Here is a 17,479-nt window from a genome sequence, read left to right as displayed (position 1 = left end):
ACATTTTAAACCCTTTGTTCCTTTATCGATTGCGCGGTTATAATAGATTTGTAAAGTAGCTATTGCTGATCCACTACTCTCGCAAGACAAATTGTATTATGCATTTTCGTTCACATTATCACAAGAAAATGTTTCGGTTACGTCACCGCAAGAAATTTTGAACATTTGAACAATTATAACTAGCAAATTCGCATCGGTCGCGATATCAATCACGTCCAACGAATGCGGGGTTTAAATTCAAGCGAAACAATAAAATCGTACATCACAATGCACAATTCAACTCGCCAAAAACGTCACAGGAAAGCAACACACGGTTGCCAGATTGGCCTTTTCACGGCCCAAATGTAGAAAATTCGGCCTTTTAAGAATACGCTTGCCCGCCAATTTTTGTTTTGCCTTTATAGTTAAATTAGCAATACACACATACCGGTACGGGGAAAATATTATTTATTTTACGTGAATATTACTATCTTTATAATATTGATTTTAATGTATGCGCTGGATAGCTGCTAATACAAGGTTTGTGCGAAAATTTCAGCACAGTTGCGGCATAACGTGAAGATATTACACTCTGAAAAACTCAGCGCGACAAGTTCCGCGAGGTCGGTAAAGAAACACATGCTGAGAAGACCAGATTGCCAAACTTGGCTTGTAATAAACGTCCCTCATGCAATATCCAAATTTTACCATCTGGGTAAAAGATATCAAGAATTGGCTAAATAGTTTGTTTTCACAGTAGCTAGCCTTAAATCCCTAAGCCAGGGTTCGGCAACCCCTGGCACGCGTGCCAAAATTGGCACGCGAGATGATTTTTCAGGGCACGCCAAATGATTCAGCAGTGTTCGTGTCACATATTAGTGTCCTAACTGTTGTATTTAACATTATTTTTGTGGGCCTTAAACTTGTTGGTTACGACTCGTATTACGTCACAATGCCCTAAAATTGGCGGGATTTTTACTGCCTTGAAGTAGGGCATTCTACATTAAATTTAAAAGTAAGCATGTGTGTTTTTGTGCGACTGAGAAACCAAGATAAAAGCGAAATGGCATATGGTGGCATATTTTACTCGGAACTCGATGAAATTCCACATTTGGCCGGAGTCGGACTCGGGTTAACCGACTCTGTAGCCTTGGTTACCAGTGCAAAACCAAACATAGAAAAATGTTTGGCACGCGAGTTGTTGATATTTTAAAATTATTCATAAACTGGCACATTGTATACGAAAGGTTGCCAACCCCTGCCCTAAGCAGTATTTGGCGCTGGCGGAGAATCCTACCTAATTTTAATCGTTGGTTTATAATACCAACATTGTTTGGGTTTGGGGTGCTAGTTAGCGTTTCGGGTGGGTCAAGTATTATTATCATTATATTTATTACCCGTATTTATTCGTTCTTTGCAATTTCATTTTTGACAACTCGTTTTATTAAAAGAGTGGTAGGAAGCTGGACTGGCGCCCAGCATTTTAGTGTTAAAAAAGTTTGACCTTTTTTCCCTGTGGCCTGTTTTTTCGAAATTTTAGCCTTCTTTAATTTTGTTATCTGGTCACCCTGATACAACAAAACAGCATTAAAGGTTTGATCAACAATAGTTCAAACTGTAAATAAAACACGAATTCAGTTTAACTAAGTCGCATATACGATAAGCAGGACTTAACAAAAAAGCAACGTATCTTACCGAGTTTAACAGTTAACTGCATTTACACCCACAAATTAGGCTACTTACATCTGCAGCACACAAAGCAGTATTTTTTTTAACTGTAACAGCTTACAAAATACGGAACTAAATAATAAAGGTTATGACGAACCGCAACCATGCATCAAATGTATTAATTTGACGGTAGGGGAGCGTGTAGAAATTTTGTTACACTTATAAAGCTTGAATTAGGCTACGTCTAGGGCCCGAATCTGACCCTTGGCCTGGACGTTGTACGTTTATATGTTCATGGGGCTGATGGTTAGGTTTAGACATACAGTTGTTTTTACAAACTTAAAACAACTTCTCGAATTAGTAAGCCTAAGCAAGTTTTCGTGATCTTGAGTGAGGCCACAAGGCCATGACTCTCATACTATATTTTTTGCCCACACTTAGGCCATTATCTAAATACATTTTTATTGCTTCGCACGAACGTTTATCCGTTTTTACTATGCTTTTGTCGGCTTTAAGGAAATCCGTTTAAACCAAAGGCACTCTGGTATAGGTGACCAAACTCTTACAATCAGTCGCATCGCCACTTTAAATATTTTAATGGCCCGCAGAACCTATAAAAATAAATTAAATCACAAAAAACAGGGGAGGAACTGGAATTTTATTTAAGGAAGTGACCATCACAATTTTCAAAGATTATAAAACAACTAATGTTAAAACATCCACTCTTGTCATGTGAACTCTTGCGCAAATATGGCAATTATGTGGGCTAAGAGCGCGAGGACGAAAAACTGAGTTCACAGGCATAACATGCCATGGTACGCCATATTATGGCATGAAAATATTTTCCGTCAAAATCTGTTCGCGCGAAGCGCAACCTGGCCAAAATAATTCGTCCCCAGAAATTTCGTCCCCCCGGAATTAAATATAACTTAACTTCAATATATACCTTTTTTTATACTAGGAACCCTTAAGCTCAAACGATTGTCGTAACGCCCTAATGCCCTCTCTTCATAACAACTTAAAAATATGACGATAGAAAATAACGTCATAAGATAATTAACTTAAGTCGAGTTTAAATACTTTCATCTAATTTGTGTCGAGGGTGATATAAATTGCGCGTAGAAAGAAAAAAATGAGTTTATCCAGTCTAAATAGACACATGTTTTAACATGTTTGGGAAAACATGATGCAATGCATTTAATAAATTAAAGCAAACTGAAACATACGCTTCGAAAAGGCCAAATGAGAGCAAGGCTAAAGATGTTTTACTTTGGTGTAAATTACCAGAAATAGATTTTTTAGGGACCATGGTCTTTAATTTATTCTTGATGATAGTTTTGATTAGTAAATGCAGTTAACAAAATAAGGTAAAATAATTAGTGACAAATAAAGACTGGTACTATAACAATTTAGTATGTCTTATTTGTTTTAAAACGTTTTATTTTTACTTAACGCATTTTTTTGTTATTTGAATTGGAAAAAATGATAACAAACCAGAAAATTTAAATATTTCACACCCCCTTTGTAGTTGTTGTTTTTTAACTGATGATACATTATAGCATTAATTGTAATTAATTTATAAACAATTATATTTATTTAAAAACGAATTTAAATCTGGAAAAACGCTAATATCAAAATTTTATTTTAATCATTACTTCGCCCCTTTTAATTTTATTTCAACATAGAAAAAACGTGCATTCACACCAACTCTGTGATCACAGACTAGTGAGATCATATACCAACCCATTTCGCTACAAACGTTTATTACGACACATAAAATAACAATTGAGTATCTTAATATAAATAAATGTTTTTATTTTATCTTTTTTCGAGAGGACTACCGATTCGGTTGCAAACCCGACTCCGACTCTTGAGGCCTACCCTGGAAAGTTGAATCTCGAGTCCGGTGCCGGCAATATATGTGTATGCATATGCATAAATGTGCAATAGTTACCAAAAATGTAGAGACTAATTAGGCAAGTAATCACATAGCTCAGTGTTTCCCAACCTTTTTTACACTAGTTCTCTTGGGCTCCACATTATTTTAAATCGCCCTGCTTTACAGTTAAGTTTTAAATTAATCGTTGTCTAACATTATACTTTCATTTCGATGAGCTGTCAGTCATGTTTTAGGTCAGGGTGGTCCAAGGTTGACAGCATCGCGGGCCACAATATTTGTTGCATACTCTTGGCGGGCCACATAAAGCAGGCTACATTTTCGTTTGGTCGGGGTACGAAAAGTTTAACGATAACGCCGCAAAGCATCGTCAAAAAGTAACGTCGAAGGGCATATAAGGTCCACAAATTTGCTACTATCATGACAACGATACTGGCAAAAAGGTGCGCGCGAAGCGCGAAAAAAAAATGGCGTATTTGACAAAATTTCAATTTAGAAGAAGCTTACTGCATTTATAAGCGCAGAATTTTATTTATTTTTTTTATTATTTTTTTTTAAACTAGATTAATTTGGCTAAAATGCATCACGGAGAGCGTCAGCCTTTAGTCATAGCGAAAACCTGTAAAACAGTGTTTGACAACCTTATTTGGCTTGCGACACACTTGTTTTAAGTAGCTTACTAATAGAGCAAAAATTTAAATCCTAAAGAATTTGAAATATTTTTTGGCACCCTTGAGCGTCAAAAATGACACCCTATAGAGTGCCAGGGCACCCCGGTAGAGAACCACTGCTGTAAAACAATACTTTCCGGAAGCGTGGCATATTTCATCGTTCATTTACTTTGAAGGGGCGGAAATAGTAATTTATATGGGGCTGTGTTTTTATGTAATACTCATATCAAAAAGACGGAAAACAAAAAGCAAATATAACTTATAAGTTCGCAAAACAGCCATTTTAAAAAGTCCCGTAAAGGATGTAGTGCGACTTTTAAACCAGTCTAATACATCACAAAAATTAGGCGTTCTTTGTCACCCCTGAATTCGAACTTGATAAGCGATAGTAGGCTAATCTGGTTTATTTAATAGTGTAACCGGAAAAAATGTAATCATAACCAAACAATTGCAGTATGCTTGCTGATCGTTGGTCACTTATATTTCTTTGATTAAACCCTCAACTACGCATTACAATAATTCAACAGTGCTTCGCGGGCCATGAACAATGATGTCGCGGGCCACATGTGGCAAAGTAAATATGTCTAAAATCTAAATCAACAATAGGGTGTATCTTTATAGAATCGAAAACCATCGGCGGCAGGTTTTAGCCAGTCGATCACTGCTCCGCTGACGCGTATATTAACAAGTAAAACTCATAGTTAAAAACATGAGTAAAACCAGGATCAGACGTTTTGTTTAAAGGAAAATATATTTCGCCAATGTGGCATCATCAGTTCCAGCAAAGAGCACTAATACTAGAGGCGACACTCGTAAATATCGGCAGATCGGTCACGCTTGGATGAACCGGGTAAGATTCGACCTTTTCCAATATCGCTTGATACAGCAGTGGATAAAAAGGTGAACATGACACACTGTTGCATTCCGGGGTGCAATTATACAAACCGATCAAAGTTTGTTAGGTCTTTGTTTGCCATAGGAAGACCAGATTTGGCAAAAAATGAAGAGGAAAAAGCGCACAGGACAAGCTTGCGTCATTTTATTTTGCAGTTTTGTGGGGGTGGGTCCGGTTAATGAGTCTTCATTTATATAATTGCCAAGATGAATCGACCACACTCCTACAAGATTTGAGATGGCCTGTCTTCGTGAGGCCATTCAGGTCCAATTCTTTCCTTTAGTTCAGATATATGAACAGTCAACTTTGCTGTCTTAGTAAAAGCTGTAAAAGCCTCTCTCTCTGCACTAGGCAGTACTGGGTGATATTGGTTGATACTGGTTGATACTGGTTGATACTGGTTGATACTGGTTGAGTTACAAAAGCACTCAAGTTTGCTGTCTGAGTAGAAGCTATAAAAGCCTCTATCTCTCTCTCTATATTGATTGAACACGCTATTTATAGACGAGAATCAGTTAAGAAAATTTCTGCGATAAAGAAAGATTTACGTCATTAATTCTTATAATACTTAACAAAATATCACGTGATAACAAGGCGTGGTCTAAACCTTTTTCACACTTATTTCTGACGCGAAACATACAAATTTTACGTCAAAATGCGATTGCGAAACAGCCTCTGCCTCCAGTTAAAATGTCAACAGTTTGAAAATCACACAACCGGGGAAACCGACTAATGTTCAGACCGCGGTGTTTTGAAACATATACAAAAAAACGGATGTAAATACCTTGACGCATAAAAATTGGTGTCAGCAATTTGAATTTTTTTGCAAATTCGCTGCAAATATTATGTGGTTGCAAGAAATCTACGTAACGGAATTTTACCGAAAACTTTCCGCTTATCGTTTGCACATTGGCTGCAAGGAGTAACGTAAACATTAGAATATGGTTACAAAGAATTTAGGCCATAGATTTTTACTGAAAATTTTCCGTTACGACACATCGATTAAAAACAAAAATTCTCTGTGTAAACACAATATGACAAAATGGCTTCTACAGTTTAGAGATCTTTGCCAAAATGACAAAATTAAACACATGTTACATAAGGAAACGTAGGTTGCTGTTTTTCTGTATATAAGTGCTCGTTTTAAGAAAATGATAATATATTCAGGGCGGCGATTTGTAAAGCCCATTTTGAAAAAGAGAAAATTATTGCACATGGAACAAGAAAACGATTAGCGATTGGGGCACTTCCAACATTGCTCCTGCCTACAAAATCTTATTGCAATAAAGAAAAGGTAAGTTTTATAACGAAATATATTTTGTAAGTGCATCTGAATGTTGTAGTCTATAACTTTTATTTTTTTATTAATCTTAGTCAGCCAGAAAACCACCAACAGACAGACAGCCTCCTTCAGCTAAGATTAGGCACTCAAATTTAAATGACTTAGATTTATCAAGCAAAAAAAATTGGAAAAGCATTTAGAGGTAGGTAAATTTAAACCTCCCAAATATATAAGTTTATTTGCAGTATTATTTTACAACACGACGGGAATGTTTTTTTATTGAACTTCATGAAAAAACTTACATTCATCCCAGTGTTAGGTTTGTGAGGTCCACTGAATTTGTAATTGTATATTACTTCACCGCATACTTAATTTATTTCAATGATTTTGTTCAGTGTCTGTATATCACCATCAATTGAAGTAAATTGGATTGCATATCATGGGTGGAGATTGGTTTCTCCCAAGCTGGACATTAAATATTCCACCCTAAATTCTTTCCTGGGTAGGTATACATGACATTTAACAGCGTATTATCTTAAAATAACTAAAGTTTTGAATGACCCTTATTTCCAAACAACAACGTTACAACTTGTACAGTTAAGCTTGAAGAAATGAGCATATGCAAAGGGGTAAATCAGGCAACAAAAAATACATCTAAACAAGTACTTCAATGGTGGGAAGAAAACCACTTGGCATCAGAAAAGATTATTAGATCTCCAAACTGTGATGTTTACGGTAAAGCATTTGTTGTGTTCTTCTTACACTGTAAATATTTTTAGCATGTATTTATGTAGTAAAATTCGGGGAAAACTGCTTTAACTGTATAAGGTATGATGTAAAGACAGCATATAACCGGAAATATGCAACAAAAACAGATGTGCCAGATGAAAGTTACGAGAATGGTGTAGTAGTGACTGAAGATCTTCATGCTGATATTTATTTATTAGAGCAAACTTTGAGAAAATTTTAAAACGTCCTATGCAATTACCAGCACAATCAAATAAAAATGGTCACGTGGCAACGCTTCATCCAAGCGTGACCAATCTGCAGAGGCTGGTCGAATGAAAAGGTGTCGCAATTCTTTATTTGTTTAATTTTTGCAAAACTAAAACTTTATTCCAAAGAATAAAGTTGTTTATTACCTTATTGTTTTAAAAAATATATATTTTTTGCTAAACAAGAAAAGTTATGATTGATTTCACGCTTGAGTGAACAATCAGTTACCTCTCTAGTATTAGTGCTCTATGGTTCCAGTCACAAACCCATGGAACAAAGTGGTCTTCTATGGCCATCAGGCACTATCAAATACTTAGGCGTTGAAATTCCCACTGGCCCGAGTAACGACGCCGATCTAATTGAAAAAAACTTCACACCACTTCTGAAAAAATTCAAATAGTATCAAATATCTGGTCAGCAAGAAGTCTCTCGCTCCTCGGAAAAACAACAGTTATTAAGAGCCTCATGATCCCAATTTTAACCTTTAATATCAGTGTTGTCCCGGTTAGTGTACCAAAATGCTTTTTATCTTCAAAGTTAAACGAATCCTCTTTACATTTTTATGGGGGTCCAAATGTGAGAGGGCGAAAAGAGAGACTTTGAGTGCGAGTATTGCAAATGGGGGGACAGGCATGATCAATATAGATAATTACTTGTTAGCCCTACATACAAAATGGATCTATACACTACTCGACGAAAACGCGGAAGCGGATTGGAAACAAATCGAAGGCCCCTTTATCCAAGGTAACAGATTGGAAGCGCTTCTTAATGGGAACATATGAACAAATAATGCAATTACAAGGCATCCCCATGCGAACACTACGTTGCGCAATAACGGCGTGCAAACAACTCCTGGAAATCATAGATACAAAGTCAAACAGCCGTCCGCTGTGGCTAAACAAAAAAGTAAAGTACCACTCAAATGTTTTTTTCATGCCATCACTTATAGATTCCAATATAATTTTTCACCAGGATTTATTGAATATAAACGGCAAATACCTACAATATGATAAAGTTTAACTTGGGCGCAATTGTTACAAATAACTCCCTTTATTCGTTTGGTAAAACCGAATCTAACCAATGTACTTTTTGCAAAAAGGCCACGGAAACACTGTACTACTTGTTTTATTTGTGTCCTGTTACGTGTCTATACTGGGAAAACGTGAGTGCTTGGTTAAGTATACTAAACTACGAATATCGTGTGTTTTTCTTGCGAGCAATTACTCTTTGGAGTGCACTAAATTGAACCGTGCAAAACATTTGTAAATTGTGTCCTTTTATGCGCGCGATATGTTATTTATCCATGTAAATATGCCGAAGCTGTCCCGACTATGTTACGCTTTCTTATGATGTTATCTTCTGTGCGAACTTCCGAGCGATATTCGACTTTAAAAAGAGGTGGTATGACAAAACACAAAAGTAAATGGTCGTTAGCTGCTTGAGAGCTTTACTATTTTGATTTGTTTTTCTTGTTCGTTTTTTCGCTATTATTTTATTAATAAAAAAAAAAAGAATCGGTGATCTATTTCAAAAGACAGCATCAAAACGTAAACAAACCGAACGTAGAAACATCATTCGCGCAAATCGCAAAAATTTTGCGCACTAACGTTGTTTTTCGCACTAATAGTCAAAACTAATAGTCAAAAATAATATTTTTTAGTAATATTTATAGTATATTTACTCTAAGCATAGTTTAATTCAACCATTTGGACTTTTTCCAGACTTCTTGTGACATTTTTAAGGATAAATTAGCGATTTTGAAGGCCGAACCAGTTTTGGCCTAGCCGGATCTGTTTTAGCGGCTGTTCCAACGCCAAAATATATCCGACCGGATCAGTTTTGGCCCCGGACCAAATTTCGCGTTACATTCCCTCTCAGAAAATTTTCTACTGCGCAAATATTTTTTGCAGCGCGTAAGAATATTTTAATGCTGAGATGACAGGGGCCCGCGGCAGATCACTATTTTTTGTATTGGGGCTAGTCGTGAAAATTTAAGATATGATGTCACAAAGCGTGACGTCATTGTACAAATATTTTCAAGAAACCTGTATGTGCAACCGCAATCGGGTTTTGGCAACAAAGCGGTCGCGCGAAAAACAAATCCGATTAATAGTGGAGTTAAACTGACAAAATGTCCAATTTAGTAAGATAGGATATGTGATGCCACAATCACAATCAAGAATCGCGAATTATTCGTTCGTTTGTATTTATCAAGATGATTTGGTAAATTTGTGAGGGCCATTGTCCTCACAGCTGTATCTGCACAAAAATGACGTAAAAAAATTGCGGTTAGGCCTATGTTCAAAATATACATATCCAAAAATGCATTTCTGTTTCATTATCCCGAATTACTGTCAAAACACTCCACTGCTGTGTTCAGCACTCTTCCAAACTTATTGTTCGGCAAAACATGTATACCGTCACAATCGTCATTGTGGATTTGTTGACTGCTTTTAGCTACAAACATCAACGAAAAAATAGGCAATGCGAAATACTCAAACTGTTGTGCCAAAAAAGTGAAGATTTTTATTTTTAATTCAGAATTATGCAAGTGTGCAAAAGGCAATTTTACTGCGCAACTGCGCACCCTACAGAGGGAACGCTGAACGCATGTCATATTTATACCAGTGCTTTTCAACTGGGTGTATCGTACACCCCAGGCTGTACCATACTTGGGGTGTACAGGGGTGTACAAGATAACGCATGAAAAAAGGCCGATGACTAGCTATCTGATAGCAGTTTCGTTACTTTGCCGCCTCTCACTAACCATTATGAGGTAATATTTCTATTTAATTATATTTTCGTGACACCAGTTTGACCAGTAGTAACCTGTTTTTTGACGTGACTTTGTGGCTATTCGACATAAACGACGTAAAGTCGTAAATGATGTTAAAGTAAGCATCTACACTACAGTTTTTGCTGTACACGTTTAAGGTTTGCCAGCACAAAATAGTATCTTAAGGATATCTGAATTAAAAGTTAGTGACACACTAGTTAGAGCAAAATATGGTTGCAACGATGCCCTGAAGCAATTTTAAAAAGACTGTAACTGAATGTTTTGTAGTGCGATTCAAAAACCAAAGCACACCGTGGGCCATATATATTTGGTTCCTCGGGCCGCATTTGGAAGAGTAGCTTGGGCTACTTAACCAGTAAACTTATTCAACTACGATCATACTTGGTTCAAAAGGCAGAGTTGAAACAGTTTAAAAACTATACTGAATTTTCACCCGATCCGTTTGAAATTAGTGCTGTAAAAAATGTCTACGACAATTAGGGCATCAAATGATCAAAACGTCTGACTTTTCGACTTTGAGGTCTTGAACAATGCACTGATTTGACTTAGCAAATCTGCTTAACAAGATTAAGTTTAATAATACTTGGCCCACCCAAACCCAAACGCTATAACCAGCACCCTACTCAAATATTGTTGATTTAATAATTACATAACCGCTTTAGGTCCCAATTAATACATCAATGTGTGACGTAACAATCCTATATACCCTGAAATTATCTTATGCCCACCAGAGTTTGGGATTTTTCCCAAGTGTTCAAATAATTATTGAATTACCGCACATTATTTGGGCTACGCTAAGTATTATTCATTTTATAACACATTTTTTTCTATCTTTGGTGAACTTTTAGCGAATATTTTCAATTTATCTATACCGGAAGTTTACCTAAAGGTCCAATTAGAGCAGTGATTTCCAAACTTTTTTTCTCGCGTACTATTTTGTGCTTACGTACAGTGTTCATGTACCACCTAAGTTACATCCGACTAGAATATTTCAAACTACAACTATTTTGGTATATAGATAAGAAAATGAGCATGTAGCTGTATTAAAGTTCAACAAATGTCATTCCAAGAAGACATAAACGCCATAAATTAAACAAAACACAGTAGTTTTAATGCGATGGATGTAGTTGTTTTTTATCCACCAGCTGCTAACAATTAACGTTTTATTATCTTGAACAAGATAAGTGTTACGTCATAAACATGTGAAACCTCAAATTAAAGGTAACTAAAACGAAACATTGCAAATTATCCAATCTGAAAGTTTTAAAAGTTGAAAGTTTTCGATATTTATATAGATGCTTTAAAAAGTTTTCGCAAGATTTATACGTAGTCGCGTACCACAGTTTGGGAACCACTCAATTAGTGCACAGCCACGACATCAAGGTCTAATGCCCTAATTGTCGTAGACCTTTTTGCTTAGAACTGCACTAATTTTTAACAGATTGGATCTTTTGGTATCGCTTCTCAACATTCCTAAATCTCAGTGAAAAAGCCATTTCCATCCTTGTTCGCATGCCCACGACATACCTTGACGAGCAACGATTTTCTGCTCTTGTGGAAATTAAAACCAAAAAAGAAATTCTATCAAGGATGATTATACGCTTATGATAAAAGCACTCGAAACAAGGCTACTGCTGCCTCGGTTCGCACAACTGACTGAAAAAATTCAAAAGCAACGCTCGCAATAAATGACTGATGAAATTTTGTATTTCTACACAACGATAAGCTACGTAATTCTTATACTTGCAGCCCTGTTTATCCTTATGCCGAGTAGGATTACTACCTAGTCTGATAGCAGTTTCGTTACTTTGCCGCCTCTCACTGACCATTATGAGGTAATATTTCTATTTAATTATATTTTCGTGACACCAGTTTGACCAGTAGTAACCTGTTTTTTGACGTGACTTTGTGGCTATTCGACATAAACGACGTAAAGTCGTAAATGATGTTAAAGTAAGCATCTACACTACAGTTTTTGCTGTACACGTTTAAGGTTTGCCAGCACAAAATAGTATCTTAAGGATATCTGAATTAAAAGTTAGTGACACATTAGTTAGAGCAAAATATGGTTGCAACGATGCCCTGAAGCAATTTTAAAAAGACTGTAACTGAATGTTTTGTAGTGCGATTCAAAAACCAAAGCACACCGTGGGCCATATATATTTGGTTCCTCGGGCCGCATTTGGAAGAGTAGCTTGGGCTACTTAACCAGTAAACTTATTCAACTACGATCATACTTGGTTCAAAAGGCAGAGTTGAAACAGTTTAAAAACTATACTGAATTTTCACCCGATCCGTTTGAAATTAGTGCTGTAAAAAATGTCTACGACAATTAGGGCATCAAATGATCAAAACGTCTGACTTTTCGACTTTGAGGTCTTGAACAATGCACTGATTTGACTTAGCAAATCTGCTTAACAAGATTAAGTTTAATAATACTTGGCCCACCCAAACCCAAACGCTATAACCAGCACCCTACTCAAATATTGTTGATTTAATAATTACATAACCGCTTTAGGTCCCAATTAATACATCAATGTGTGACGTAACAATCCTATATACCCTGAAATTAACTTATGCCCACCAGAGTTTGGGATTTTTCCCAAGTGTTCAAATAATTATTGAATTACCGCATATTATTTGGGCTACGCTAAGTATTATTAATTTTATAACACATTTTTTTCTATCTTTGGTGAACTTTTAGCGAATATTTTCAATTTATCTATACCGGAAGTTTACCTAAAGGTCCAATTAGAGCAGTGATTTCCAAACTTTTTTTCTCGCGTACTATTTTGTGCTTACGTACAGTGTTCATGTACCACCTAAGTTACATCCGACTAGAATATTTCAAACTACAACTATTTTGGTATATAGATAAGAAAATGAGCATGTAGCTGTATTAAAGTTCAACAAATGTCATTCCAAGAAGACATAAACGCCATAAATTAAACAAAACACAGTAGTTTTAATGCGATGGATGTAGTTGTTTTTTATCCACCAGCTGCTAACAATTAACGTTTTATTATCTTGAACAAGATAAGTGTTACGTCATAAACATGTGAAACCTCAAATTAAAGGTAACTAAAACGAAACATTGCAAATTATCCAATCTGAAAGTTTTAAAAGTTGAAAGTTTTCGGAAATTTATATAGATGCTTTAAAAAGTTTTCGCAAGATTTATACGTAGTCGCGTACCACAGTTTGGGAACCACTCAATTAGTGCACAGCCACGACATCAAGGTCTAATGCCCTAATTGTCGTAGACCTTTTTGCTTAGAACTGCACTAATTTTTAACAGATTGGATCTTTTGGTATCGCTTCTCAACATTCCTAAATCTCAGTGAAAAAGCCATTTCCATCCTTGTTCGCATGCCCACGACATACCTTGACGAGCAACGATTTTCTGCTCTTGTGGAAATTAAAACCAAAAAAGAAATTCTATCAAGGATGATTATACGCTTATGATAAAAGCACTCGAAACAAGGCTACTGCTGCCTCGGTTCGCACAACTGACTGAAAAAATTCAAAAGCAACGCTCGCAATAAATGACTGATGAAATTTTGTATTTCTACACAACGATAAGCTACGTAATTCTTATACTTGCAGCCCTGTTTATCCTTATGCCGAGTAGGATTACTACCTAGTCTGATAGCAGTTTCGTTACTTTGCCGCCTCTCACTGACCATTATGAGGTAATATTTCTATTTAATTATATTTTCGTGACACCAGTTTGACCAGTAGTAACCTGTTTTTTGACGTGACTTTGTGGCTATTCGACATAAACGACGTAAAGTCGTAAATGATGTTAAAGTAAGCATCTACACTACAGTTTTTGCTGTACACGTTTAAGGTTTGCCAGCACAAAATAGTATCTTAAGGATATCTGAATTAAAAGTTAGTGACACATTAGTTAGAGCAAAATATGGTTGCAACGATGCCCTGAAGCAATTTTAAAAAGACTGTAACTGAATGTTTTGTAGTGCGATTCAAAAACCAAAGCACACCGTGGGCCATATATATTTGGTTCCTCGGGCCGCATTTGGAAGAGTAGCTTGGGCTACTTAACCAGTAAACTTATTCAACTACGATCATACTTGGTTCAAAAGGCAGAGTTGAAACAGTTTAAAAACTATACTGAATTTTCACCCGATCCGTTTGAAATTAGTGCTGTAAAAAATGTCTACGACAATTAGGGCATCAAATGATCAAAACGTCTGACTTTTCGACTTTGAGGTCTTGAACAATGCACTGATTTGACTTAGCAAATCTGCTTAACAAGATTAAGTTTAATAATACTTGGCCCACCCAAACCCAAACGCTATAACCAGCACCCTACTCAAATATTGTTGATTTAATAATTACATAACCGCTTTAGGTCCCAATTAATACATCAATGTGTGACGTAACAATCCTATATACCCTGAAATTAACTTATGCCCACCAGAGTTTGGGATTTTTCCCAAGTGTTCAAATAATTATTGAATTACCGCACATTATTTGGGCTACGCTAAGTATTATTAATTTTATAACACATTTTTTTCTATCTTTGGTGAACTTTTAGCGAATATTTTCAATTTATCTATACCGGAAGTTTACCTAAAGGTCCAATTAGAGCAGTGATTTCCAAACTTTTTTTCTCGCGTACTATTTTGTGCTTACGTACAGTGTTCATGTACCACCTAAGTTACATCCGACTAGAATATTTCAAACTACAACTATTTTGGTATATAGATAAGAAAATGAGCATGTAGCTGTATTAAAGTTCAACAAATGTCATTCCAAGAAGACATAAACGCCATAAATTAAACAAAACACAGTAGTTTTAATACGATGGATGTAGTTGTTTTTTATCCACCAGCTGCTAACAATTAACGTTTTATTATCTTGAACAAGATAAGTGTTACGTCATAAACATGTGAAACCTCAAATTAAAGGTAACTAAAACGAAACATTGCAAATTATCCAATCTGAAAGTTTTAAAAGTTGAAAGTTTTCGGAAATTTATATAGATGCTTTAAAAAGTTTTCGCAAGATTTATACGTAGTCGCGTACCACAGTTTGGGAACCACTCAATTAGTGCACAGCCACGACATCAAGGTCTAATGCCCTAATTGTCGTAGACCTTTTTGCTTAGAACTGCACTAATTTTTAACAGATTGGATCTTTTGGTATCGCTTCTCAACATTCCTAAATCTCAGTGAAAAAGCCATTTCCATCCTTGTTCGCATGCCCACGACATACCTTGACGAGCAACGATTTTCTGCTCTTGTGGAAATTAAAACCAAAAAAGAAATTCTATCAAGGATGATTATACGCTTATGATAAAAGCACTCGAAACAAGGCTACTGCTGCCTCGGTTCGCACAACTGACTGAAAAAATTCAAAAGCAACGCTCGCAATAAATGACTGATGAAATTTTGTATTTCTACACAACGATAAGCTACGTAATTCTTATACTTGCAGCCCTGTTTATCCTTATGCCGAGTAGGATTACTACAGATTCGGTGTATTGCGTGGACATAAGTTTTGAGTAAACATTAAAAGGGTGTACCATTCCAAAAAAGGTTGACGAGCACTGTTTTATACAAGCCGGTTTTTAAAATAAATTAAGTCGAGTTTGAAAATAAATTAAATCCAAACTTCTAAATTCTGTCGAACCGAAACTATACCTGATTTAAAAAAATGAACCCGGATCGAACCCAAACCAAAAAAGTCGAACGGTTCGACTCCCTGGTTTATGCTTTTCAGAGGGAGTAAAATCAACGTCTGAAATCCCAAGGCAAGTATAAGTGGCGGTACGAAATATTTTAGGTTTTTGTTAAAACAACAAAACCTTGCGTGAAAAAAGGCTGCAAATCATATATTTTTTGTTTAATAGAAGCACATTTTAATTGGGTGGGGTTACATTTTTTAGTGCAAATTATAAGCAAAAACTAAATTATGCAGGTATTTTTACTAGACGAGCCTTACAACTGAAGTCTAGTGTTTTATTTTTTCATCAAAATCCGCTCGTTTTTTTTTATTCTTTATTGCGACTGCACAACTGTTTTTTTAATAAAATATTACTCGGTCCAACTGCATTCCATGCAGTGCCTGGATTTTGCATGAAATTCTGGCTAAAAATAAACGTCAGCAATCTTCGGCAGCCATAAATTAGGAAATGCAGGTCACGCAAGTTTATCCCTGAAAAGTTAGTTTATTCTCGAGGTTATTCTCACTTGGTATCGTCATAATTACAGGTAATTTTTAATTATTGTGTGGCGCTGCGTAAAATTCAAACTATTTAATTTGGTACCCTTGATCATTTTGTTAACTTTAGCATAGTCTTTAAGAGGGTTAATGTTGATTGTTTATATGCCCTTTGATTTTAGTTGCCGATAACAGATATGAACTACGTCGGTATGACGTGTAAACAGTGCATTTTGCCGGAGCTTTTAGGGAGTTCCCCGTGCATTTTAGCTCAATAAATCGGTTAATATAACTGGAGGATTAGGTATTTTTTCACCTAGACGTAAAATCAACATTACGGCAACCTTTTTTTAGTGGCGGGCCTAGTCTAACCTCCCAAAGTCCAGGCGGTCGTAATTAAACTGGACTGACCACTTTGCTGTGTTTTATTCATTCTGTTTTTTGCAATTAATACAAACCATAATAATAATTAAATGGGCCTAATGAAATTGAGAAATAGATGGTTAAACCATTCGTGCGAAGTTTAAAAATAAGGGGTTTGCTTGGATTAAAATTGGAGTCCACGCGGCGTCATCCATAATCACAATGTAACGATGTGATATCTTTACAGGAAACGGGACAAAATGATTTCTTACTCAATTCATGGTGTAATTAAAAAAGTCTATAAACTATGAATTTCATGTTCATATTTAAAAAGAACAAGGAATTCGTCGGCATCTCAATAAAATGCAACGAGGCATAGGAAGTTTGCGAAACTTCCATTGTTAATAGTCTCCAGGTATACACGGCATATTTCCTCAAAACTTAAACAACTAAACATACTGAAAGTAGAAGATTGCATTTACGTAGTTAAAATAGCCAAACATATGGTGGATGACCTAATGGCCGATATACTAAGAGATGGCGAGTTGGATGATTTATACTGGCGGTCCGGCTCGCGGGTTGACCCCCTAAGCAAAGGGCTTTTGAGGTACTTCATTTTTCATGAAACCCCTTGGTAACAAACGTTTTGGGCGATAGTGTACTTATGTAAAACTTGAGATCAGTTTCCATCTGACATCATAAAAGTAGGTAATGCTTTAACAATCTAAAAATTAGACTTAAA

At 36.0% G+C, this 17,479-nt stretch overlaps 1 protein-coding gene across 1 annotated transcript; it reads left to right on the top strand.

Annotated features, from left to right (window-relative positions):
• The first annotated feature begins 5,121 nt into the window (after positions 1-5,121).
• On the top strand, positions 5,122-6,811 carry LOC146164058 (uncharacterized). Its single transcript, XM_083380660.1, has 5 exons — positions 5,122-5,275; positions 5,429-5,436; positions 6,166-6,218; positions 6,278-6,404; positions 6,788-6,811. The coding sequence occupies exons 1-5, from the start codon at positions 5,122-5,124 to the stop codon at positions 6,809-6,811; spliced, it is 366 nt and encodes a 121-aa protein (XP_083236786.1).
• Positions 6,812-17,479: the final 10,668 nt, after the last annotated feature.

This window comes from Ascidiella aspersa, chromosome 2, assembly GCF_963924565.1.
Source record: "Ascidiella aspersa chromosome 2, kaAscAspe10.2, whole genome shotgun sequence".
Taxonomy (NCBI): Eukaryota; Metazoa; Chordata; class Ascidiacea; order Phlebobranchia; family Ascidiidae; genus Ascidiella; species Ascidiella aspersa.
Note: the sequence above shows the minus strand (reverse complement) of the source record. Positions and strands in the feature narration are given on the sequence as shown.

What these genes read in the sequence shown, in the direction of transcription:
- LOC146164058 (XM_083380660.1), top strand. Translation starts at nt 5,122, where the DNA reads ATGACACACTGTTGCATTCCGGGGTGCAATTATACAAACCGATCAAAG. An exon ending in CACATGTTACATAAGGAAAC is followed by an intron (nt 6,219 to 6,277) that starts GTAGGTTGCTGT and finishes TAATATATTCAG; the next exon opens with GGCGGCGATTTGTAAAGCCC. An exon ending in CTTATTGCAATAAAGAAAAG is followed by an intron (nt 6,405 to 6,787) that starts GTAAGTTTTATA and finishes GATTTTGTTCAG; the next exon opens with TGTCTGTATATCACCATCAA.